Genomic DNA, 27,225 nt, shown 5'->3' on the forward strand with positions numbered 1-27,225 from the left:
TTTAGTTCCAAACCCACCAAAAAAATTATACAAATCAGCATTGTAAAAGTGTCAAATTAATGCCTTACAGGCTTTGCTGGCAGAATTAATTTCTAAATACTAGACGTGGGGAAACGTTACTCTCATTTTTTTCCTTTTCCATTTTTTTAGAAAAATTTACAAGTGAAATATTACTACAAAACTTTTTATAAGGAATTTTTTCAAAACATTTACATTTTTACCATCAACTATTTTTCTGTTTCAAAATCATTATGTAGATTTAATACCCTATGCTGCACATCAATTCTTGCGGGATGACAATTCAGTGACATGCATAAAAAAACACCACAAGGCATTAAAATGAAGACTTAAATACAAATATTGTTGCAATAAAACAGTTATAAAATTGAAAAATAGGACCTAAACATCATGCTTACCTAACTTTGACAAATTAACTTTTTCTCCTAGATTACACACTTTTATTACTGCTCTCGTGAAAGAATGTGATAAATAATGACTTAACACCAATTTCTAATGTAATCGGCAACACATACACAAACCTAACCAAAGAAAGTATATTGTAAGAAAAAAACTATTCTAACACTGGAGTTCTACCATGGTAAATACACTTTGCACTGATAATTACAATAAAGCAAAATTTTTAACGGTGGCAAAGGGAATGAACAGTGAAATGCCATTAAACAAGATACTACTGCACATCTGTGCCCTATTACTTACAACAGCTATATCCCACTGAGTCAAATAAAGGACATTGAAATTTACGATCCTTTTAAGACAGAAAAGTGGATTCAGAATGGTATGCAGAACAGACCGTCAAAATGTTTCAATTCCAGCGGTACAATATGCACCTGCTAACACAAGTTAATGTATTTGAGATGCTATGAAGCCAACCACATTTAGATTTTGATACATCTATAATAGGGGTTCATTGCAGATTAAAAATTACTTCAGTTTCCTATCTGCATACATAAGTATGCATGAAAAAATTATATATGAAATGGTTGTGCAGAATGCTTATAACTTCAGTTTACAAAAATTGTTAACTTCTAGGAAACATGGTATTAACATTAGGAAAGTTCTTTCTTTGCATAAAGAAATTTATAGCACTGATTGTGAAGCATAATGATAAAATATATATTTGACGTTTCATTTCCTATATAATAAAATTAACAGTTAATACTACCTAATGTTCATCTGTATTAAATGTAACATCTAATTGATTCTGATGTTTTAAATCCAGATACATCAGTTAAGAGTACTTTAAATAAAATATACAAAATAATGTACAAAACCCAACTAAAATTTAAAGACTCTGTTACAAGTCTACAAAAGCTTTAAGAAACTTGAAATTTATAACCACAGTGTAAAATTGTTTTTCTTTAATCTCAAAGCTTTTTATGTAAACTGAAAGTATAAAATACCTTCAGCTTAGTATTTTGCTACAAAGGGCTGGCCTAAAGTGTACACAGTGTAAACAATGATTGGTATTTCTCTTGCTTCAAAAATACAGAAAACACCACAAGATTGACAAAGTATTCAGATGAGAAGTATATGTTTTGTGAGGGAATGCACAAGGTATCTGTTATGTCTCTCAAACCAACAGCTACCAAACACATTCTTCCTTTTGTAATTTGCAGGGAAAAAAAAAAAACAACAACAAACAAATAAACTTATCCTTCTTGCACTGTACTTCCTTTAGTTACATCAAAAATATTTTGGTGTATAAATTTTTTAAAAAACTGGTCATGAGAATTATTACCAAATGTCTATATGTGTAAAAGGTTACATTTATGCCTATGGGAAATAATTAAAAATCCTGAGTATGAAATATTTGGCCATCTTTCCTCCTTGTACTTACTGGAGTTTTCACATACAAAATGCAGTTTGCTTTTGTTATCGCCATTTTTCATTTCCTCTATATTCCTATTAAACTGGCGTATCTGAAAATGTAACCAAACCTTTGAAATCAAAAGTCATGTAGTAAAAAAAATAACTATGTTCCTCTTTCCCCAGTTTGTTTTGTGGTTGGAGGCTCATGTAAGACTTGATAGGTAACATGTATTTATTATTAGCCCACATATTATCTTTGAAGAGAAAATAAAGACAGTAATATTTCGGGGAAAAGAGAGAAAATGTTTACTTTCAATACCTTTTTTTGGTTAAAATGTGATAATTAATTCTTTTCTTTGGCTATTAAGTCAAAGCATAAAGAACTCAGCACATTAACCACAATATAATAACTAGTATTTACAGAGAGAAGATACTGGAGAATGAGCTACAACACTCAATTGTCTGATTAATTTCCATGAATTCTAACAAAATTAAAACATTTAAATACTTAAGATTGAGTTTTTATGATTCATGTTACCTACGAGTTAGAAATGGACCACGGATGTTTTAAAGTATAATGAAATGAAATACCAAAAATTGACATAAAAGTTGCCATATTCATTTTTCATCCTACATAAAGATACCATTACTATTGTAAAATCTTATGTTAATATCTTTCTATGGTTTTATCTTTCCTACTGTATACACTAATCCTACATAACCTTAGCTCTCCAAACAAAGAGAGGAATTAGAACTCACTGATTGTCATTTATACACACTACTATAATGTAGTGGTCAAAATTAATCTGAGGTCTACCTCAGAACCACTTTGCAGCGTGCATCATCCAGCTGCTATTTGAGTAATTCCAAAACTTGAGAAAAGACGGCCAAAATCAACTGACGTGTTCTATGGACTGAGCAAAAACCTGAAATATTTCCACTATCATTCAATATGTATGCGGTTTTGCTGTGCCTTATGGGAAAAGGATGTTCTCATGAAAATATTACAAATTTATTTTAAAAACAAAGTACCTTCATCAAATGATATTAATCCTAGTCAAGGTCCACCCTGTTTTACATTGATATTATCTGATTTTATAAACACATTAACATACAATGCTAAAATAGGGGGGGAAGTTCATTTAAAATCATTACATGATATACAGACTTATAACTAAAAAAGTACAGTATGGAAATAATATTCCCCCATCTGTTTATTCAGTACATCAATTTGCGCTGTTTGTATTTTTGAAATTTTTGTCTTGTTGCACCGGTGTACACTTCCCATGCTGACCCTCCAACCTGGAACACTTAATAGAAGTCATGACTGAAAACATGATTTCCTGCTCTGTAATCCACTTTACCAGCCCACTTCCATATCCTGAAAGGTATGTAAACTTAAGTGCAGCACTAGGCGTCCATATAAATGATCCTTTCAGAATTCTTCCATGTTTGTTGAAACGTTAGGGGTTGCTGGGTTTGAATCTTGAGAAATGGCTGCAACAGTGACAATTCTTGGAGAACCAAGAACCTCAGTAACTGAAGAGTCCAGTTCTCCTGAGGTAACAATAGCAAGGGCCGTTCCACCACCCTTCTTGTTCTGATGAGTTTTGACATGTTTTGAGAGATGGTCACTTCGCATAAACCTTTTAGAACATTCTGGGCACTCAAATCTCTTCTCACCTTTTTTAAAAGAAGAACAAAACCAAAATGTTACTGAAAGAGAGCATTGAACACTTTTTGCTTGATCATTTGAATCTGACCCTTTTCTATTCAACATTTGAAGTGTCTTTAAAAGGATACAATGTTTTCTTTTCTACCTGTCTAATTTCCAGGTCACAGGCTCTTGGCAATCCACTACTAAAATGTTCTCAACAAATATTTGCTATGCTGTGATTATCAGTTGAGAAGTTTGAATTTCAGGTCACCAGAGAATTTTCATAAACTTCTATAAACCTGACAGAGTAGGAGAGGTAAAAGCCCTGAAAGAACTACTCGATAGCATTTTTAAGGAACACTTTTGCTATTTAGATTACAGTGATGAGAAGGGAATTTGGAAACATGAATCCCAAAGCTCCATGAGGATGTATGAAATCTATGTCAAGAGAGATATATTCATCATACTAAAAAGCCCTGTCACTGTTCAAATGTAATTAGTGCTTAGAATTTTGAGTGCTATCTTCTGATGCTATAAGTTGGCGGGGGGGAGGGGAACCTTCTTGGGGCTAGAAATACAAAGGTTGATAAAATGTTCAGTTTCTAAAAGGTCCACCTTTCCAATCTGAACTGTAAAGAGAACTTGCTTTATCAGTTCTCACTTGAAGCTTCAAGAAATGTCCCAAGAAGATCAAATCTGATGTATGGACTAGGTTAATAAATTTCTTAAGGATTGAGCCAGTCCAAGTGAGGAAATGACAACCCTGGTCCATGGCCAATGCACGCAAGCTTCAGAAAATTTGCCAAATTTAGATGAGGTATTAGCTAATGTACATCAGCTATCTGTGATGAAACGGTCATCTTTTTCTAGCACAGGTACAGAAGAACAGTTTCAACAGATCTCATTTATTTATTTGATTTCACAGTCAGCTCGCATTGATGAAAACTGAAATCTACCACTTCCTCTGTTTTAAAGTTGCTTTATTTACATGTAAAAGTAGTTTTCAGAGATTCTAATAAGTGATATCTTTGATATCATTGTTTAACCATGGCTACTATGATTCGGACTTGTTGTACTATACATAGAGAGCAGGCTGACCAACCTGTGTGGGTTCTTCTATGTCTTTGTAACTCATCGCTCCTTGTAAATCGCTTGCCACAAAAAATCCAGTTGCACACAAATGGTCTTTCACCGGTATGCCAGCGCAGATGTGCTCGAAGATGAGATGTCTTGCCATAAACTTTTCCACATCCTTCAATATGGCAGATATGTTGTTTCTTTTTTCCTGGCTCATTGCTGCCTCTAAAAAGATCAAATGTAAACAGGTAAGTAATTATATTCTAAAATATGAGTAACTATTAGGAAAAATATTTCATGCTAATAGAGACAATTGCAATCCCCTGTCTAAAAAGAAACACATAAACATACTTTCTAATAGAAAGCATTAAAAGATGTAGGCAATATAAGAAAATCTCATGCCCAAATGAGGCAAACTGTGATAAGAAGTCTAAATACGTACTGATAAAATTTACATTTACCTTCCTTCTCCCTCTCTGCAATTAGGACATGAGCAGGCAACTCTTCTCAGTCTCTTGCCAGGTTGCACTTCCTGGTCAGAGGCTTGCTGAGCTTGTTGCAGCTGCACTTGCGTTATCTGATCAGGACTAACAGCACCAATTGCTGCATTAGCAATGCCACCTACTGCTACAGTAACAGGAGCTATTGTGGCTTGCTGTACTTTTACTCCATCCTGTCCTTGCTGTTGACCTGTAAAATAAGGAAGTGTTTGTACCTTTTATTAGTCACTTCAGTAAGTGAAATGCACAAATACACTTCATACGTTTTCTGGAACAAAAATCCACCTGAAGTTAAGGGAAGCCACAAAACAAATGTCAAATCCAGCCATTTTCCTGAAGCACTACCAGAGGACTTTTACCTGCTAGCGTAGATAGCCCTGGTTAATTTTGTTTGTTATTAGAACAGTACAGGACTGCAAATTACTGACTAAGAAATGTAACCTAGTTTAACAAGTGTTTTCTTTTTCTGAAAAGCCGACATAAATAAGAAAACATTAAACAAAATCTTACACAGAAAGATTGTTAAATCTATTGCCAATTAATGTCTCTCTAATAACCTTTGAAAACATATCCACATTCAGAAAACTACAATTAGCTAATTTTAAAAGTCGCTTTATAGCACATACAGAATTGTCACCTCTCCTACAATCTGTCCTGAATCAACACTGAGCCACAAAGAAAAAGAAATGTTATAGGACTAGACTTGAACAAGATAGCACACCAGAGCTTTGTTGTTTTGCTTTGTTGTTGGGGTTTTTTTGCAGCATTCTCCACCTGGGACGGGGTAATCCTGGTTATAGGCACAAATTGGGGGACAAGAGGCTGGAGAGCAGCCCCATGGAAAGAGATCTGGGGGTCTAGCTTGATGACAAGTTGAATATGAGTCAACAGTGTGCCCTGGCAGCCAAAAAGGCCAACTGTGTCCTGGGGTCCATCAAGCACAGCATAGCTAGCTGGTCGAGGGAGGTGATCGTCCAACCCTACACTGAACTCGTGCGGCCCCACCTCCAGTACTGCGTGCAGTTTTGGGTGCCTCAATATAAGAAAGACATCAAACTATTAGAGTGTGTCCAGAGGAGGGTGACCAAGATGGTGAAAGGCCTCGAGGGCAAGACTTACGAGGAGCAGCTAAGGTCCCTTGGTTTGTTCAGCTTGGAAAGAGAAGGCTGAGGAGTGACCTCATCGCAGTCTATAACCTCCTCAAGGGGGGCAGCGGAGGGAGAGGTGATGATCTCCTCCTCTCTGATGACCAGCGATAGGACACGAGGGAATGGAATGAAGCTGCATAAGGGGAAGTTCAGGTTGGATATTAGGAAAAGGTTCTTCACTGAGAGGATGGTTGGTCACTGGACCAGGTTCCCCAGGGAAGTGGTCACAGCACCAAGTCTGTCAGAGTTCAAGGAGTGTCTGGATGACGTTCTTAGTCATACGGTTTAGTTTTAGGTAGTCCTGTAAGGATCAGGGAGTTGGACTCAATGATCCTTATGGGTCCCTTCCAACTTGAGATATTCCATGATTCTATGATTTTGTTTTGCAGAGGGGAGTATGTTTTCAAGAAGACTGGAAAAGCAGCTTGACTGAATCAAATGGAATTCTAAGATTGATTGACATGATGAATTAAGAATTCAGTTTCATTGCAGAAGTTCATTGATCTCATTGGCTTTCTTGATCAAAAGAAATCAGGATTACTGTCTTGATATTAAAGCAAAATAAAGACTATTCCAATATAGGTAAGAAGTGTAGTTTCTTGAGCAGCAGGGTAATATTATGTTTGCTTAAAAAGTTAGTACGATACGGTCTAAGGAAATAATGTGACAAACTAAATCTGACACAGATACATGACTTCTAGCTGCAATCTGACAACACTGAATGCCAATCCTGCCAGTAACAGGAATGGGACAAAATATCGTCAGATGCTGCCATTTTCAAAAATTCAGTGCCTTCATACAAATGGGAAATAAGAGGAAATACTACCTACTTATTGAGAGAGTGTAATGACCAACCAGAATTCCTTGGAATAGACTGTAATATTTTAAGACTTCAAAGTCCTCAGTATTAAAGCATTAATTTAAAACTCAGAAACTCCTTCGAGGTAACATGATTCAGAGAGATTCAAATGTGTACTCCAACTTACTTCTTAAACATCCGTAACAGACACCATCAACGGGGATAACACTGAGAAGAACACTCTGAAGTCTAAACTGCCTAGCTACCAAGTGAGTTCATATACAACACAGCACAGGATAATGACTACTTCATTCACATGATTGCTGAGGAGCAATATATGGTATCTTGTATAACACCATGATAACAGCCATAAATGAAACCTAACACACACCACCTAACACCACCACATACACGCAGATAGGTTAGGACTAAAGAACATGATATACAGAGAACCTCCCAAAGTGACTTGACTGTCCTCTAACAGTCCACTGCTGGCTGCAGGAAATAGAATAAATCTGTCTTGTGCCTAGGTCAGTACCAGGTTATTTTCACCAAAAGCACTGACCAAATTTTCCCAGTTATCTCTCTTGGTTTCCATCTGCAACTTGCACCTGATCTGCCTAGATATAAATAAACATAAATTACTTGTTTTCTTAAGTAGCCCACAAATATTGACAGACGCTGAGTACTTCAGGTTCTCTGAAAAGAACAAGGACAAACCCAGAAAAGATAACATTTGAATCCCACTTGCTGTTGGATAGATAGATAGATATTAAAACAAAAAAGAAACAAACAAAAAAGTCTGGTATTTGCAGCAGAGGAACCATAGAAAAAGAATTACAGGCTTAATCTTGAGTGCAGACCCTCCATATGTCTAGGATAGAACAAAATCTTTCTTTTCAGAATAGCTATGTACTGGAAATAAATTTATTTCCCATATTCTAATGGGAAAGAAAAGCACTCATGAAAATCCTTGAGGGAGTATATGATAGGGTAAGGAGAACACTGTGGTATAAATGCAAATAGTAATATCTACTTGGGTCTAACAGTGGCAGAAGAGGACACAAGGGCTTCCAAGGAAAGTGCTAGTCCAGGGGCAATTCCTTGTCAGGCTGTTAAGCTGCTGAAGTGCTGACTGAGCGCTATGAATAACCAGTCAAAGGCGGCTGATCATTTTTGTTGTATCTAATGCTCATCTTAACATGATAATGTGATTGCTTGTGTTGAAAACCAGCTGCAGTTTTTGGTTAGACAAATGTAAATAAATTAACAGGAAGAACTTGTTCAGCTTGTAGTCTTCCACAGAGCACAAACCATTCTCCTGTCTGTTAAACAAACCCAAGATGCAAACTCCTTTAATTCACAGAGCAGCACTATAAATGATGAGTCTACAAATGGTTACTGCAAAACTTAAAGACGTAACAGATATTATGGCAGCACCTACTGTAGCCTCTTATGCTACTTTCACTATCAGTTACATTTTCAAATATATTAATAAGAATTATCCTTTGTCGTTACAGTCTGTTAGAGGGATGACTCCATCCATGTCACAAAGTCCTATCTGAGCAAAAAAGTCTTGGAACCAGTCTGTGGTCAGAACACAGCTGAAGAGCATAATTTTCTCTCAAATTTCCCTTTCTCTCTGGTTTTCTTGAATTGATATTAAAGTTTCAATGCAACTTCCCCCCAGGTTGCCAGACCAAGGCTTTTCAAGTAAGATGTGAATTGAGACACTTGAACCCTGAGGAGGACGACTCCATTTTTCACTCCACGACTAGTGCTACAGTGATGAATGTCCGGCACATAACTCTTGCTGGATCTGACCAATCCGCATTTATGGGGAAGCCTGTTCAGCATTTCTAAAAATCCGATATGTTGTGCTGATTTGATATGAACCAACTTTCAGTCTCCAAGTCATGAGACTACCAACCATTCAAGGGTCTTCTAATACTTCTTCAGAATATCGAGTACCACTGCTGACACATACTTTATCTGCTCCCAACTCTCCCTCCCCCATGTGAGGACCATGCATATCTTGGAATATAGGATACACACTACTGAACTACAACATTAATCTATTTATTAAACATAACATAGTGATACATCTGAGTAGAAATTCTTCAAAGTAACTGTAAAAGTAATAATAAAAATACAAAAGAGAAAATGCCAAAAGTAAGATTGCTCAGGCAGACAATTACATTATCCATATGGTTTCAGTTAAACAGTAATTAAATGACCGCTCTTCAGATGGCATTAACAAAGTTACTACATTTTCTAATGTGAATGTTGATTTTTTACTTTAAATTAATCTCACAGACTTGTTATTTTAAACTCCCTTCCCTTGTATTCCACTTACTAAATTCAGAATAGAAGGTTCTGAAACTCTCAAAATATCACACAAATAGCCTTATTTAAACATCCAGGCCACAACATTCAATAAGCAAATCTCTACTTTTTGAGGTAAAAGAGTAACTGAAGGAAGCATAAATATCTGATAAATATTCTTTGCCAGAGATTTACACAGTTATCAGAAAACACTGGAAAGTTCAATAACGTAATTCCTGGACTTAATTTTTGTTTTGAACTCCTGAAAGAGCATGCCAACAAGCTAGCACACTAGTAGCATACAGGATAGAAAGAAATGCATCTATTCTCATTTTAAAGTTGTTAAACACAAAATTTTTCATTCTTGCTCTTTGAGAGTAAAATGAATGTATTTTAGATCAGTGGAAAAATCTTTTATCTTGAAGAAAAATCAGAAAATTTTCACAAAACGAGTGACAGAACATGCCCTGGTCTAAATCTCAAAATGAGCCTGCTATAATCTTGAGTTGTATGGGATTTTGATTTTTTTAAACTATATACTAGAATCCACTATGGATCACTAAGGGCTTTAACTTTTACATCATTTATACTTATTAAGGGGAGATAAAGAAATTTCATTATTTCTTAAATCAAGTTTACTACAGAAGAGATACTGAGAAAACTTAATTGTTGATATGAGCTTGTCAGCAGTCTACAAAATTAAATCAGGGCAACTTCTAAAAGTTTATAAAAGTGAGGATTTTTTGATAAAGAGGATCTAGATACAAATTAGCTTTTTGTCTGAACCAAACCCTGCTTATTCTGAAAACAGGTGGCTGAGATAATGTTATCCATACTGGAACAGAATGATCTCCTGACACTTTCTAGATGGAGAAGAGAACCTATTAAAAATAATCCATATGACTTCTTACCAGTGGCATTAAAATACCACTTAAAGCCTCCCAGAAATTCTGCTACAATCATGAGATCACCTGACATTACTTCTTCCTGACATACTCCAAACCACAAGACCTGATATCACTACACTTCACCATTCATAATCAAACCTTTCAGTAACAAGAGCTCTCATGTTTCAACACAGATTTCAGAAAGAGGTCTAAACAAATCATTACATGAGGGAATGAAGTCACACTTCGGTTCATCTATGTTATTCTCCATGAGTTGTCAAAGCAGCCACTGCACATTTATACCTGCTTTTAGAAGATAAAAAGTTTTTCTCAAGTTCCCATGATTTCTTTAATAGTGATTTCCTGAAACTGTGGAACATTCTTGATTAATAAAATCATCACTGAATTTGCATATGACTGAATTTTATTGTACATGCTGTCAAGTTGCAACGTTAAGTTACAACAAAATCTTAGTGTACAAAATAACACTGATACCAACTACCCCATTGCATTTCATTTTCTCTCAGGTCTAAGCTCTCTTTTTCTTTTGGATAGCAACCATTTATTTGACCCAAGACAACATGCAAACAACAAGGCAACCTGATATGGTATTTATTTTGTAAACCAAGTGCAGTAAGACTCTCACTCATTGCAATACTGCATATATGATTATGACTGAATGTAATTAAGAATAACATCAAATAACTTTTTAAAGCTTCTCAAATAGAAGAACCTGCATGATTTTAGTCACTAATCTTTCCCATTTAAGCAGTTAAGTAAATGCATTACTTATTATCACAAGATACAGGATTATAAAGATAAAGGATTGCACATCCTTTGTTCTTCAGCATCACTCACTCAGCTTTCCAATTTTGCAGTAAAACTGCATCTTAGCAGTTACAACTCATATAGGCTTTCCCGTATACACTAGTCTATAACACATTCATGCAAGAAAACTCAACAATTTTAATTAACTACTATGAAGTCAAATAATATCTCTCTCTCTCAATCAATCAATTTTAGGCTTCAAAGCTAATTTGCAAAATAGTAACTCCCATAACACCACCTAGATGATTAAAGAAAGCTAATGCATGGTACCTAGGAAATAGTTTCCTTTAGAGTGATTGACCGCTGAAACGCATGGTTATTAGGCTTGGCCATCCATCATAAATCAAAACAAGTTTCCTTTTACTACATATTGCACCTGCATTCCTATTCTTGTTCGCCTGAAGTAGCAAGCATGAAAAACTACTCTTTGAGGCAAATAGGGCAGAAAGGGAAGAAAAGGACTTAACTTTAATGGTACACATAAAACATGGGAGTCAAGATTTAGAAAAGTAGAGAAATTTAAGACTAAGAAAAGGACACTTCTAGTTTCTGGTACTTAGTTCCCCAGAACAATTTGTATAGATTTCCTGTTGCTGTTGTGCAACCAGCATTCAGCAGTCAAAAAGATGGCAGCATTAAAGACAGAGATATCTCAGTAGCATGCACCTTACTGCAAAATCTGAGGAACACTTTGCAAAACGTACCTAGAGCCAGAGTAGCTAATGTTGCAAAAAAGAAAATTTGTTCAACTGCATATTCTAAAAATGAAAGAGAAGGTTGCAACTGACATCCATAATTCAATGTATATTGCTAAAGGACAGCTAAGTAAAGTTAATGACAGTCTGCAGAGTTCCAAAGCTCTACAAGCATCAGAGCTGATGCAGCAACTCACCCATTCAACAACTTACTGATGCAAAGCAATGGGGGAAAAAAGGTTTCTCATCTCTCCTTCCCCTGCATACACAAACTACAGTCAGCTTGCAAGCATCCTTTAGTCTAACATTCTTTTTCCACAATGACATACAGATAATTTATAAGATGACAATATATTTACATATATTTATTTTTTATTTATAATACACTATATTTATTTATAATAATATATTTATATATGTATAATAAAAGATAATACTTTGATTAAGATATAGCAAGATTTTAAAATTTAAAAAAAGTCTGTGGCCATAGTTTATAGTCAGAGATCATGTTTTTCCAAACAAAATCTACTAGGAAGGAGGTTTCATGCTAAAGAATGAAGTGCAAATCATACCTTAAAATTAAATATATGTGAAGACAACACTGAGTTTCAGTATTTACACAGAAGACGACGCGATTCAGTGCTACTTAAATGGTATGCAGACGATTCTGCCCTCTCTTCTACCCTGAAGCAGTGGTTTATAAAAGATTTATGAAGAAACAATATGTGACAGAGGAAGAATTCCCCAGAACAGAAACTGTAAAAGGGCTGATGCAAGGGACCCACACATTCTGTAGAGAAGAATAGTTCAGAGTAGAGAGAGGAATTGGATCCACACAACTACTACAAGAAGTTTGGGTTATCACAGCACAGCATTATGTCCAGATGCTACTACAAGCATAAAGTTTCCAGTGCAAACCGCAGCATCAACTACACATCTGTCTTTTCTACCTCCTACAGGGACATTGCAGCAAGTTTCTATCCTTTGATGTTTTGCCTGTTGCCAACTTTGACAAGATTTGTAAGAACTTGTTATCCTCTCCTCCAAAACCTTCCTATGTCAAATGGCTCAGTGTGTTCAAAAATTACTGAATAGTATCATAATTATGCTTAACTTATGTGAAAAATACCACTTAAAAGCATAAGATTTAAGGCAGTAAAAAGTAAGTTGGAAGTAAGTTTTAAACACCTCAAAAAAACTGAAGTCTTTTTCATTTTGTGCAAGAATCTTATTGGCAACACAAAGACACAACAATGCCCAAAAAGTTTCATGAAGGTACTTTAATGGCTTTTCAAAAACGTAAGGCTTTACCAAAGTGCTTTAGGACAACCTGAAGTCACTTCAGTACTTTGAGACAGAAAAGAAGTTTTCCCAGTTGGCAGTATCTTTCATTAAACTGAAAGCCAGTTTTCTTTTTATTACTTTATTAAACATAGGAAAGAGCTACCACAAATACAACACAAAGACCTACACAGAAACAACATAGAAATAAACCACAGAGCTACAATTTCACAAAATTTAGTCTTGCACAATGAAGCAGAGGTTTCAGTCAAAGAAAGGCAATGCCTCTGGTTGTTCTGGATGCTGTGGCCTCAAATGGAAAGGAAATATGGTCAATTTATTAGGTATTCTAAAGTAGAAGTTGGAATCAGAAAAATAACTTGTTATATTACTGCTAAGGCAAGAGACCCTTCCAAAAAACCCTGATTTTCATCATCATTGAAAAAACAGTCAAAAAGAAAAGTGTATTTAGGATGAGTGTTCAAGAACACTTCTCTGCAGACAAACACAAGTAGTTCCCTGCATACTGAACCTTAGAGCAAATAGATAACTGAAAACTCAAGCACCAACTATGCTGCAGAACGTCAGAAGCACTGCATGGAAACTAGTAGTAGATCTAAGAAATACAGGCTTTTAAGTTTATTTTTATGGAACATCTCCCTTTACCCCATCACCCCGCCCCAACTCTCAGGTTATTCTACAGCTTATAGCCACAACAGAATGTGGCCCAGTTCTTTTTTCCAACTATTCCCCTTAACTCTAAAATAGGGATAGGACTAGAAAGAAACTTTTTGCGCATTAGTCTCTACAGTCTGACTAGAGGAGCTCAATATCTGACAAACTGTAACAACAAAAAAAAAAAATCAAATGCCTATCTTACACACTTCTGCCATATGGAAACTAAAATACTGGTCTTGGAAAGTGTGTTTTTCAACATCTCAGTTCAATTTCTGTATATGACCATGGAAATCGTAGTAGCCTAACATTGAAAGGACAGAAGGAGGCTGACATGAAAAAATGCAAGCTTAGTTTCCAATACGCTGTTTGGTTTGGGGGGGAGGGGTGTGAGTTTTTTGGTTGGGTTTTGTGGGGTTTTTGACCACGGTTTAGCTAGCCTACATATTTTACACTTGACTAGAAGGTTCATGAATGTCCTTGAAGTAAACATGTTGGCTATATGAAATGTTATCTTCATATTGATCAAGATAAAAATAAATATGCCTCTATGCACAGGAGGGATTAGTAAACAGGTACATACATGGAAAATGGAAAATCCTTTTAACAGAAAGGAAGATAGCCGACTTCAAAACTAGGTTAAGTTGCATAGCAGTTGATAGTTTATTCAGATAAAAAAAAAAAAACACACTGGCAAGGTGATTAGAAGTTATTATCAGGAAAAACAAGATTCATAAAACATTTTTAAAGACTTTCACAGTAAGACTAAACATGAGACACAAGCCTTCGTTTTATAACAGCCTATGGGTAGACAGGCTAGCCAATACGAAGACCAATTTTTTTTTAGTAAAGATGTAAAAACTGTAACTTTGTTACAGCCTTCATCAGGCAAGGACCAACAAAGCTACATATTACAGAATCACAAAAGAAGGGTCACGTAAATATCCAAGAACCAAACCCTTAGAAGTTCTGCCGTCTTCTTCTGTATCCCTATAAAATGGCATGCTTAATCTTACCTGGTCTTCCTTTTTGCTTCAGAACAAACTGAAGAGCTTGATGTTTTAGTCAGAGTTACTTCCTGATGACCAAAGAAACAAGACAACCAAGGCCTGTATTTCTTAGACTTAAGTATTTTGCTCAAGTGAAAAGTGGTAACATCATCACTTGTAACTACTCTGTAATTAAGGAAAGTCAGACTTTTACCTAACATGTACCCCAAGTTTGTTTTGGCAGAAGGGTATTAACTGATCATTTTCTCTTTACAACAAAATGATACTAGTCTGCCAATCTATTAAGACTAATTATGCATGTTGGGATAATATGGTTTACCAATATAGCTGATTAAGGTATATGACTGTTAGCCACTGTCAGTAGTATTAAACATCACTCGAAACTACATTCTTAGGAATGAATGCATATAGAAATCCATGTAACTACAGACCAAACTAACCTAAGCATGTGCTGAGATGACACATTTCTCAAGAGACTGCAGATGTCCAGAGGTATTGTTTTGGTGAAAGTGTCACGACAAGAGCAAAATATTCATTACAAAAATTACATTTCGTTATGCAGTCCTGACTACTTCCAAAGCTACTACGCTACAGCATATGAATAAAACAACTTTTATTAACTGAATTGTCCGTTAAAATCACTGACCATTGAAAAACAGTTGTTTTTCAATAATAACATTGTTTATACTTGAAATTAACATTCCCCTTAGAACATGACATGCCATTCCATATATAGTTAGATTTTTCAATAATCACCATTGCCATTAAACATTTTTAATATATTAAAACAGTAAGAACTGATTTATATTATCTACCAGCACCAAAATCGTATGAGTAAGTATTCTATAATTTAAGTTACACCGAGGAAGCTATTGAAATCAGATTTGGAATATGCTTCTTGCCACCCGCTCCCCCCCTCCCCGGGTGGTAATGGAAGAACAAGAAGGTTGGCTTAGTGCAGATCTAAGCACCCTTAAAAAAAAAAAATACTAACAGGCTGATGAAGATGTGCAGTATCACTCAGTTTGTTTGCTTCACATTTTCTGAACACGAAAATTCAGTCAATTCATTTCCTGCTCTATATGCTCTGATTTCTGACAATAGGGACTGAGAGAGGCGATGGCAAAACCTGATATTCTCAGAGAGCACACCTGCATCGATGCAACATTTTTATAAGACCACATACTCTAACAGGGAAATACAGTTTTACTAACATTCTTCTTTGAAGACTTAAGAACTTACATTTAATTCTTGAAGTTAATAGCATAGAAACGGCTCATTAGAAACCTGCTTCACCTCACAATTATGAGCAAAGTTGGTACTTGAAATGTTTCCCCTTCCCACTTTATCTAGAAGTAATGACGAAGTCATGCCTTGCTACTCACAGGTCAGACAGAAAAGGCTTGTTTTACTGAGGCATTTTTACCAGGTTACTCTCCATAGGCAATTTAGCTGAACAGGTGGATTGTGCATTCCATATGCATGAATTGATACTTGATTTTTAAGCTACCATCACCAAGGCAAACATTTGTTTTCACTAGCATTGTTTGTTGTTAAACCGTTTCTGCCTCTATTTTGAATTTCGGTTTAAGAAAATCCCAAAACCAAAGCTATTTTGTCATTAGAAGACTAAATGCTTCTCTTATAATTACTCTGAAGCGTTTGAAAAGGGTGCGAGTGCTATAATATTTAGAACACTGTGGTTCTGCAACAATTCTCAGCTCAAGGCAACCTGAGAACAGTTGTAAGTGACCCTTCATGACTTTGGAAAAAGTATGCTAAATTTCTGTACTCCTCCCAACTACACACTACAGAATGCTAAGTAACACACGATGAAGTAACAAACTAAGGAAACCTCCTGCAATTTTCTGTTTTTGTGGAAAATAGCTCAGTTCTTTGTACTTATCTTTTTACTGCAAATTCCATAGGTTGCAGCTTGTTTCTTTCAAGGTATTTGCTGCAGCTTGCTTGCCAATGAACATCCAGGGAAACACTGGATGTTATTCAAAAAAAAGATCATGCAACCACCATCCTTCAGCTCCTTCCACTTCCACCCTTGGTATTTATATTTGCCAGTTTGCTTGTATATACTGTGGCTATTTTAAACTCTTTTCACCTTGTTAACCCCTACAGGCATCCCTCTTTGCTTAGCTACACAACTCACCGAGTTCTGCTTCTACACATACTCACTATTACATTAACATGAGCAAGACGACCCGCAGGTTACACGTTGTCATGAAAATGCATTTTCTTTTGTTCACCAACATACATGTAATATTCTAGGACTTCAGACTAAACACCTTCCTCTCCCTCAATAACTAGCATATGCGATACAGATAATAGAAGACTGTGAGTGGTATAAAGGTGAATCAGATAATTTAATTTTTCATAATACAGGAGTTTGAGAACATGAAATAAAAATGTGTCTTACACAGCAATTAAGACACAATTTATTGCAGACAAGTATTGAACATGTAAAAAATTTACATAGACTCAAAAAAGACAAATTCATGGAAGAAAAGAAATCCATCAAGGATTACTAAATATAAAAAAATAATAATAAAAAAATCCCACTTCTGGCTCAGGAAGACCCGAGCTGCAGATCACTGAACAGTGGGAAGAGTATCTGAGCAGGTTATTCTTGTATGCATCACCTGCAGTCAGCATCAGACAGGGTCAGAAAGAACTTCGGCTCTTACATTCATAGAATCACGGAATGGTTTGTGTTGGAAGGGACCTTAAAGATCATCTAGTTTCAGCCCCCCTGCTGTGGGCAGGGACATCTTCCACTAGATCAGGTTGCTCAGAGCGTCGTCCAACCTGAGCCTTGAACACTTCCAGGGATGGGGCATCCACAACTTCTCTGGGCAACCTGTTCTAGCATCTCACCACTTTCATAGTAAAGAATTTCTTCCTTATGTTCAATCTAAACCTACCCTTTTTCAGTTTAAAACTGCTACCCCTTGTCCTGCAACTACAGGCAAACCTTCGTAAAAAGTATCACTCAGTCTTTCTTATAAGCTCCCTTTGTATATTAAAGGGCTTGCAATAAGGTCTCCCCAGAGCCTTCTCTTCACCAGTCTGAACAATGCCAATTCTCTCAGCCTTTCTTCATAGGAGACATGTTCCAGCTCTCTGATCATTTCCATGGCCCTCCTCTGGACCCGCTCTAACAGGTCCAAGTCTGTCTTCTACTGGGGACCCCAGAACTAGACACAGTACTACAGATGGGGTCTCACAAGAGCAGAGAAGAAAGAGAGAATCACATCCCTCGACCTGCTGGCCTCAGTTCTTACGCGGCTTTTTATGCAGCCCAGGATATGGTTGGCTTTCTGGGCTGCAAGCACACATTGCCAGCTCATATCCAATTTTTCATCTACCAACATCCCCAAGTCTTTCTCCACAGGGCTGCTCTCAATCCAGTCATCACCCAGTCTGTATTGATATTGGGGATTGCCCTGACCTATGTGCAGGACCTTGCACTTGGCCTTTTTGAACCTCATGAGGTTCACACAGGCCCACTTCTCAAACTTGTCCAGGTCCCTCTGAGTGGCACCCCATCCCTTAGGCATGTCAACTTTGTGCCATCTGCAAACTTGCTGAGGATGTGCTCAATCCCACTATGTTATTAATAAAGATATTGAACAGTACTGGTCCCAATACAGACCCCTGAGGGACACCACTGATTATTGATCTCCATTTGGAGATTGAGCCACTGATGGCAACTCTCTGAATGCAGCCATCCAGTCAATTCCTTATCCATCTAATAGTCCATCCGTAAAAACCATCTCTCTCCAAGGCTATTGTATGGGACCATATCAAAGGCCTTACATAAGTCATGGTAGATGGTATCAGCTGCTCTTCCCTTACCTACCAACACAGTCACCCCATCATAGAAGGCTGCCACGTTAGTCAGGCACGATTTGCCCTTTGTGAAGCCACGTTGGCTGTCTCTAATCACCTCTGTCACCCATATGCCTTGACATAGCTTCTAGGAGGATTTGTTCCATGATCTTACCAGGCACAGAGGTGAGGTTGACTGGTTGATAGTTCCCAGTGTCTTCCTTTTTACCCTTTTTAAAAATGGGTGTGATGTTTTCTTTTATCCAGTCACTATTCCTGAGTTACATACATTTAATCTTATGTATCATTTTATTCCTGTTTAAAGAATTTGGTAGAATGCTTCAAACTCCTCTGCAAAGTTTCAACCAGAATGATAGTAATATCTAAACAGTGTCTTCAGTCCTTGAACAGCAAGTCATAAAACTAGTGACTGTCACACAAGAAGAGTTACTAAAGAAGGAAGGGGAAGAGAAAGCCTTGAAGACAGGATGAAGTTGGATGCAGACAAATGAGAAAAGGCACAAGAAAGCAAGAGGAGACCTGGAGGTACTGACAAATCGCATAACTACTACTAACAGTGCAATGAAAGTAGCTGGTCAAAGAGAAAACTCACATTACTCACAAAAAGTAACTCACATTACTACAGAGTATGAAACAGAAGGGCAAGGCTCATTATGTTTTTAAAGTGTCCCAATAAGAACACTTGGTATTGCACTTCATTGTCATTAATAACTGTTTTAGAGCCCACAGCACATCCCTGCAAAAGACTTAAAACTCTCCAGTTCCAGTATTGCCAGGCAACAGACTGTTCCACTGAACAGAAGTCATTCCTCCATGTTATTTTGGTGGATGAACTCCAAATTCCCCATAATTCAGGCCATGGCACCACTCATCTTAAACAAAATGGCTTGAACTTGAGTTGGAAGGTGATAGATGGTGACTTTTACCTAAAGCGATGGACAAAGCTTGGACTAAGTATACATAAAATACAAGTAATATTTTTCGCTATTTTTAAAACAAAAGTCTCTCATACACTTTTGTATGGGACAAGCACCTTCATCACAATGTAACAAAATTATATCAAAATATAATTAAGGTAGATACAAGTCTGATTTATTACTTTTTTTTCCTATAAGAAACAGGGAATTATTCTGAAAAGACGTCATCTCCACCACCACCACTAGATTCCCACTGTCAGCAAAAACAATGAACCAGTTCAGAAAAAGCTTGCGACCTCTTCTGAAGGCTCCAGTGAAAGTAATCCTCAAGCAGAACACAAAATTTTTACAGGGAAGCCATTAATACTCAGCATTTCATTACAGTTTAACTGCTCTGTTATATCTCACCCCATATTCCTCAGCATCGACAAACGTTCACATTCTGTGCTATTCCTAAAACAAATATACTCCAAGCCCAATGTGCTGAAGGACAAAGAAACTTAGCTCACCGAAAGGAAATAGTTTTATGAACCATATATTTTTTCTTAGAACCATCTAGTACTAAAACAAGTTCCTTCCACATAGTCACTTATGTTGTCAATTAACACATCTGGACAAATAAAAGGGCCTGAAAATCAGCTTTAAAAAGGCAAAGGATGCCTTATTTTAGGAAGGGGATGGGGGACAGGGGGGACAGGAATCCTTCGAACTTGCATCTACAGCTACGACAACAGAAGCCTTGAAAAAAGGCAAGGGAACTGTGCAGTACCTGCTTGTCCCCAAGCTCATAGGGGCTAAATTCAGGAAGTTGCCACCTATTAACATTAAAGGCTATCCCATTCCACAGGAAGTCATGTATAAAACAATTCACACAGCACAGAAGAAATGCAGTTTACTTTGTACAGAACTAGCCTGCTTAAAGGTCATGACAAGGTACTGATCTCATAGCAAGGCAGGTATTTGTAGATCCCTGCATGTTCAAGTAAACACGGTTCCTTTTATGTAGTCCATTGTTTGATTAGCTCATAATTAAATAATTGTTTAAAGATCTGTTTTTAAGGCTCAGATACTTAGTTTATACCTTCTCATCCAGCCTTCTTCTGTACATTTAATTACTCCTTTGACTGACACTTTGTGCATCTTCTCAACAAACTTTCACAGAATCAGAGAGTGGTGTAGACTAGAAGGGACCCCTGGAGGCCATCTGGTCCAACCACCCTGCTCAACCAGGGCCACCTAGAGCAGGTTGTCCAGGAGCATGTCCAGACAGCTTTTGAATATCTCCAAAGATTGAGAGTCCACAGCCTCTCTGGGCAACCTGTGTCAGTGCTCAGTCACTCTCACAGTAAAAAAGCAATTTTCCTCTACGTCAATGATATTGAATGAGTTCTCCTTCAGGCCAGAAAGTGAAAGGATGTGACAACTTCTCTGCTTTCCCCTGCTTTTTGACCATTCACGCAACATACAACCCAAAGTGTGATACTTACCAAGAGCAATGTTTGAACTTTTAACTGAAAAACACAACAAAAAAAACCAAACACACTTATTCGTCTTGCTTGGTTTACAGTAGAGCCTACACACCTTGGGACCAGAGACTTTGAGTAACAAAGGTTATAAAAAGCAGACCAAAATATAATATTTACTTGAAGATTTTAATATTTTTCTTCCCAATGTGAAATTTGTCTCGTCTGGAATTTAGAATCTGTTTGAACAACAAAAAAATACTTTCCCAAATTAGTTCTATAGCTTAACATTTCCATAATAATTGTAAGCTAAGAATTTTTGTTATTTAGAGTTAATTATTTAGAGCTTTATTATTTCATTTACTACTGAAAAACTAAGAAAAAGGTACCTAAATTAGCCCACTGTAGAAATAACTAGGAAAACCAATGTTCATGGAACAGAAATGCAACACAAATAAAAACAGTTATTTCAGACAAATACTTATTGTGATTCCCCCCCCCCCGTAACTCAGCTGGCTTGTTCAGTTGGGCTTGCTTGAAGGACAAAGTAACTTTTTTTCCCTAACAAAGTTAGAGCACCTTAATCAATGCATGGGATAAGTCCTTCACTCAGTCTTTTTGCTGACACTTTCTGGACATCCTTCATACAGCTCATTTCTAACACCTACTTCTACTGCTCATTTGCAGCGAATGATCTACTTCTGGAGAGTTCAGTTAATGTACAAAAGAATTCACACTGACAAGCTTAGGTACTGCAGAAAAAGAATGGAAATACCAGTCTGCAGATGTTGAGGTAACCGAGTCGTTTATTTTTTAAAAGGTTTCCTGTAACAATAATAGCAAAAACGTGTCAAATAAAAACCAGCAAATCTAAGGAAGTTAATAGCCCTGATCAAGACAGCTTATTCCTTATAAGTGGCAAGCAATGTTTACATTTCAGCATGTTTGTAATTTTCTATTTCATAACCATTCTTTCCTTGAATACTTAATATACCATTGAGGATTGCACATCACACTCTTCACTCTCCTTTGTGGGCTACCATGTCTCCCATTCCCAAAGTGTAGCATCAAGAAGTTTCACAGGAGAGAAGTAGACATTAGTTATAATTTCTTTCTCTTACTTATCTCTCACATTCTCAAAGTTTGCTCTTTGTGCATAACCTCAAGCCTTGGGAAACAGAAATAGTACCTTATATACAAAGGAATGGAGAAAAGGTCGGAGGATTCACTGCTACTAGCATAAAATTATAAGTGCAACAGAAACGGCCATAAGGCCTACCTGGATTAAAAAAAAAAAAAAAAAAAAAAAAAAGTGGAGGGGAATTCAATGGTCACAAAGCTTAAGTTTAGTTAGCATATGAACCCTGTATGACTAAGGCTTGGCTTCTGCAGGACCATACTTGTGACTCATTCCCCTTCTTTCATACTCAGTTACAATTTTCAATCACTTTGTTTTCCAGAAGACATCACATGCAAGCAAAGGAGCAGTCAAGATAACTGAGCAAGATGATATTCAGAATCTATTGTTCTAATACCTATTAGTGTGTACAAAACACTTGTACACCATTAGTAAGCAGGAAGAAAACCTGCATGCAGAAAGGTTCTTCCTGCACCCCCCCAAATCCAGGCTGTTCCCAAAGCAGGCTTCTTATGAAGAGTCCCCTACCAAAGTAGGAACTTCTGTCTAACAGCAGTAGTCAACCAGCACCTTCCCATCAATAAAAAATTTTTTCAAGACAAATTGGACTGCAAGATATTGTAGCAGCTGGTCAGCTCCACCTAACTGAAAGGCAAGGTCAAGATTTTAATTCTGATTACCCAGATTAACATTTCTGTAATGATCCTTAAGTAAGCCAGGTTTAGTGCATCGAACCCAGATCTTAGTATTTCAACATGCCATCAAGTGCCAAAGAGTACTGTAGCAGATGAAATTCTCCCAATGGCAAATTTATTATGAAACTATGTTTAGTCTCCTCAAAAATGTTTCAACTAAAGGGAACAGTCCTTTGCCCAGTTAAACACTTCTCATCTTAGCATATGATTATTAAAAAACCAAACAAACAAAAAACAAAAAAACAAAAAACAAAAAAAAACCAACCAAAAAAAAAAAAAAACAAAACCCAAAAAAACAAAACCCAAACAGATTAAGAGTCAATATGATACTAACATTTGTTTATGCAGACCAGACAGTAGTTAAACATGAGTTTTTTCTTACAGTTTTATACTAAAAAACTGTGTCTATAGTCACGTTGCTGTTAAGACAAGAGTTTATTTTAACTACTACAACAGAAGACTTTTACTTGTATGAAATAAAACCAAGTTCATGAAAGCAGTTATCAAACTGGCAAAGAGATCGCCTAAATTAAAGTTTATCTGAAACGTTAAAAGCTTGCAAGTTTTGCATATAGGGTTGCCCTTCTGGGACACTGCAGAGACCTTGCACAGAACTTTAGAACTAAGCTCTGTTAACCAGCCTAGAGCCTTTTAATAGCTCCTTTCCCACCTATTAGACCAGCATAACCAAACAGGCATTTCATAATACATATCAAAAGTTCATCAGCAAGCACTGAGGTACAGTTACCATTTGTTTTTATTTTTTTTAAAAAGACAAGTCACAGGAACCGTGCGCAAGCATACCTTCTTCCACTCAATCTCTTCGCAGAACTCAAACTTTTAAGGAAACAACTTTAGGAGCTAGTGCAGAATACAACAAATAGTTCCGTACAAATGCATGCCATGACAGAAGATATCCCAGTTCACATACTGTCACTTTTCTCATGCTACATCCCCCATGCAGAGATTAGGAATACTGCCTGGTTGGAAAAAGCTTTTTGTTGGTTTTAAATATATCAAAGCTCTAACAATAACATCCCATGTTCACTCCGGAAACCTACAAGTCTTAATACGATGGAGAACAGGATCATTTGAGGATAGTTTATCAAATAGTTCCATTTCAATTGACACAACTGGTAATATTAGCTTAATGTTTAAGAGAAGCGTCAGCTATTTTAAAACCTGAATTTTAGTGATAAGTATAAGGTATTTCCTCGCAGTTAAGGGTTTAATGTTTATTACAGAAAATCGTGAAAAAAAGCATTAATTTAAAACTGTCTAGTATTCTTGCAATAGTAAAAAACCAACCAAAGAAACAAAAAAACAAACCCAAAACTTTGTCAGACCACTCACCCGCAACACTGGTAATGGTAACAGGAACTCCTTGAACTTGAACACCTGCAGCACCCAGGTTGGCAACACTTACTGTCTGAAGATTAGGTACTGAAGCAAGCTGGGCAGCGTTCAGGGTGATGGGGGTACCAGCAACAGCCACTGGTGCAATCTGGGCAATGGTTGTGCCACCACTTGAAGACACAGGGGTAATGGTTAGTTGTTGGGGTAACCCAGCATTTTGAACTTGAAGATTTGAAAGGCTTTGCAGATTCTGAACCTGTACAGTTTGCCAGCTGATCTGCCCTGATGGTGTTAAAGTTGGAGCCCTGATGAGCACCTGAGTTGGACTCACTGCCTGCAGCTGAACATTCTGCAAAGGCTGCTGCTGGATGGTCTGTATAGTCTGCCCTGACTGGAGCTGAAACGACTGTGGAGGAATGGCCTGAATAATCTGCTGTTGAGGCTGCTGGATCTGTATCTGCTGCAGAATAGGCTGACCTACAATTTGGACCTGCTGAAGGGAGCCCGACTGATCCTGGACATTCTGTAGTCCATTGGACTGAAGCTGACTGGAGCTCTGGGCTTCAGAGTCTGTAGCAGTCGTTTGAGGTTCTTCAGTCGTCTGCTCTGAACTGCTGCCTGCTGTGCTTGTGTACTGGCCTGTTTCTGCAGAGCTTACTAGCGTGTCACTGCTAGTTAGAGATGTTGAGGCAGTGGTCGTAGAGGTGGAAGATGAGGAAGGAGACTCTGGCATTGTACTAACAGAGGCAGAAGTGACAGGCGTAGATGCTAGCTGATTTCCGTTGGAAACTCCGCTCTCAGTAGACTGCCCAACTTGACCTGAACCTCCTCCAGCTGCCACGTTGTTTATCACAGGCAATGCTAAGGTTACCCCACCAATGTTTATAGGTAACGTTGTTACAACTTGCGCCTGAGTACCAGGAATAGTTTGCAGTTGCAGTGGTATGGAAACACCAGGCCTAATTTGGACTGGAACTGTCTGATTTGCTAGGTTTTGAGCAATAACATTCCCCGAAGCTGTCCTATTTGCAGTTGTGAGGATAGCTTGATTATTCCCTGCAGGAATAAGCTGAATTTGACCCTGTATGTCTTGTAGACCAGTAGTATTAGATGGATTGATTTGAAGTTGTTGACCTTCTGTTGTCTGAATCTGTGGGATCACTTGGTATTGGACACTACCGCTTGGATTTTGTACTTGAATGACTTGGAATTGTCCAGGGGTTGTTGCAGAAGAATTGCCCGATTTGGTTTTCGAAGGAGATGCGCTTCCATTGTTACTGCTAGAGGGACTTGCTGCACTTGAGGCAACAGAAGATCCTTGTTGAGCAACATTATTTTCTTTTGAAGCAGACGGAGCAGCAGCAACAAGCTGCCAAGCATTTCCAGCAAGCTGAGTTGTTACCAATTCTAACTGCTGTGGCTGATTCTGAAGCTGCACCAAACCTTGATTTGGATCTATAATAATCTGCTGCTGTCCAGTTCCTTGATTCTCACCGGGAGTTCCTATTTTGCTGCAAGTCGCTGCTAGCAAAGCGAGAGGTGAAGGCTGAGAATCCTATCCGTAAAGACAGAAAATAGAACAGACTCAGGAGAAGAGCATGAGTATGAACCATCAGAAGTAAGCACTAAGGTTTACACAGGAAGCAGGAAAAAAAAAAAAAGTGCTTCTGCATAGAGACCAATGATACAGCTCTGAACAAGGAAGTATGTATTTCTGTACATACTCTTCAAACACAAAGCCCCCAATTATCAATGATATTTGACAGCCAGGATCTCAACCACATCCTCAATCCAGTCTTTTTTTTTTTTTTTTCCCCTCCTTAAAATAAAGAAAAATTTTAAAAATGCTTCTATTACATGGAAAGCAGCTGATCACTGCAAAATGCAAAAAAAAAAAAAACCAAACATGTCCAAGCAGTAAAAATATTGCACCCAACCAACTATGCTTCATCCAGCCCAAAGAAAGATGCCCTGAGCAGGAAATGCTGTTAGATGAACATTTCATTTTAAATGCTAATAGTTCGGGCACTTCCCTATTCGGGTGTGTGTGCTTTACCTGTGAGCCTCCAGTTTTTCCTTTTTTATTATTATTGTTGTTATTCTCTGCCTCGGGAGATTTCTCTCCCTCTGTGGGCATAGTTTCCTCCTTCTTTTGATCTGCAAAAATATCAAGTGTAACAGGTTAATTATTCACCTTCATTTATACAATAACAAAACCTACGAGCGTGTCTTTTTTGGTTCCCAGCTTGTCGCCTTTACCTTTCCATAAAAACAACAGCGCAAATCATTATTACAAAAGAACGAGTCCTAAGAAACGTGGTTTGAAACCCAACCCATGGGGGCTGGAGAGTTAACACCCAGAAAGGGGAGGTTTGGTTTCCTCTCCCAGAGACAGCAGGAAAAAACCACCCACAACCCTCCTCCTCCTCCTGCCCCCTAAAGCATCGACGGCCACTCAGTGGCCGTCGATGCTTTAGGGGGCAGGAGGAGGGTTGTGCATGGGAGGGAAAGAGGGAGGAAAAGAGGAATGAAGGAGGGAGGGATGTGCACAGGAGGGAGGGTTAGCGAAGAAAGGGGGAATGGAGGAGGGAGGCACGGAGGAGGCAAGTCGGAGGGGCAGGCAGGGGAGGCAGAGAAGAAAGGGGGCATAAGAGGAAGCAGCACGGATGGGTGGAGGGGCAGCGAGCGAAGAGCGGGGTGAGGAGGGGGAGCAGCAGGGAAGAAAAGGGGGAACCCGGGAGGGCGGGATAGAGGGGGGATGAAGGGTGGAGGGAGGAGCGGAGGGAGGGAGGGGTGTGCACAGGAGGGAGAGAGGGAGGGGGTTACATACCGCTCATCCCGCATTAATGCCCCGCTGAGGCGCCGCTCTAGGGGGGAGGAGAAGGAGGAGGAGGAGGCGGAGGGTGGGGTGGGGGTAGCGGGGAGAAGGCCGGTCGCAGCCGGAGCTGGGAGGAGCGGGACGGCCTATTTTTCCACGAATGGCCGCCGCTGGGCTGTGGCGTAGCTGCCTCTCTCTCCGCCCGCCGCCGCCGCCGGCCTCAGCCCGCCGCCTTGAGTGACAGCTGCGGGCCGGCCGGGCG

At 38.1% G+C, this 27,225-nt stretch overlaps 1 protein-coding gene across 1 annotated transcript; it reads right to left on the reverse strand.

Annotated features, from left to right (window-relative positions):
- Window positions 1–27,225, reverse strand: SP4 (Sp4 transcription factor). Its single transcript, XM_082314918.1, has 6 exons — window positions 26,976–27,225; window positions 26,202–26,302; window positions 24,143–25,700; window positions 5,026–5,254; window positions 4,590–4,789; window positions 1–3,513 (listed from the first exon to the last, which is right to left on the reverse strand). Exons 1-6 carry the CDS (start codon window positions 26,980–26,982, stop codon window positions 3,266–3,268), a joined length of 2,343 nt encoding a protein of 780 aa, XP_082171044.1. The 5' UTR covers window positions 26,983–27,225; the 3' UTR covers window positions 1–3,265.

This window comes from Platalea leucorodia (genome assembly GCF_965183815.1).
Source record: "Platalea leucorodia genome assembly, chromosome: 1".
Classification (NCBI taxonomy): Eukaryota; Metazoa; Chordata; class Aves; order Pelecaniformes; family Threskiornithidae; genus Platalea; species Platalea leucorodia.

What these genes read in the sequence shown, in the direction of transcription:
- SP4 (XM_082314918.1), bottom strand. An exon ending in TGCAGAGAGGGAGAAGGAAG is followed by an intron (nt 4,790 to 5,025) that starts GTAAATGTAAAT and finishes TGATCTTTTTAG; the next exon opens with AGGCAGCAATGAGCCAGGAA. An exon ending in ACATAGAAGAACCCACACAG is followed by an intron (nt 3,514 to 4,589) that starts GTTGGTCAGCCT and finishes CTTTTAAAAAAG; the next exon opens with GTGAGAAGAGATTTGAGTGC.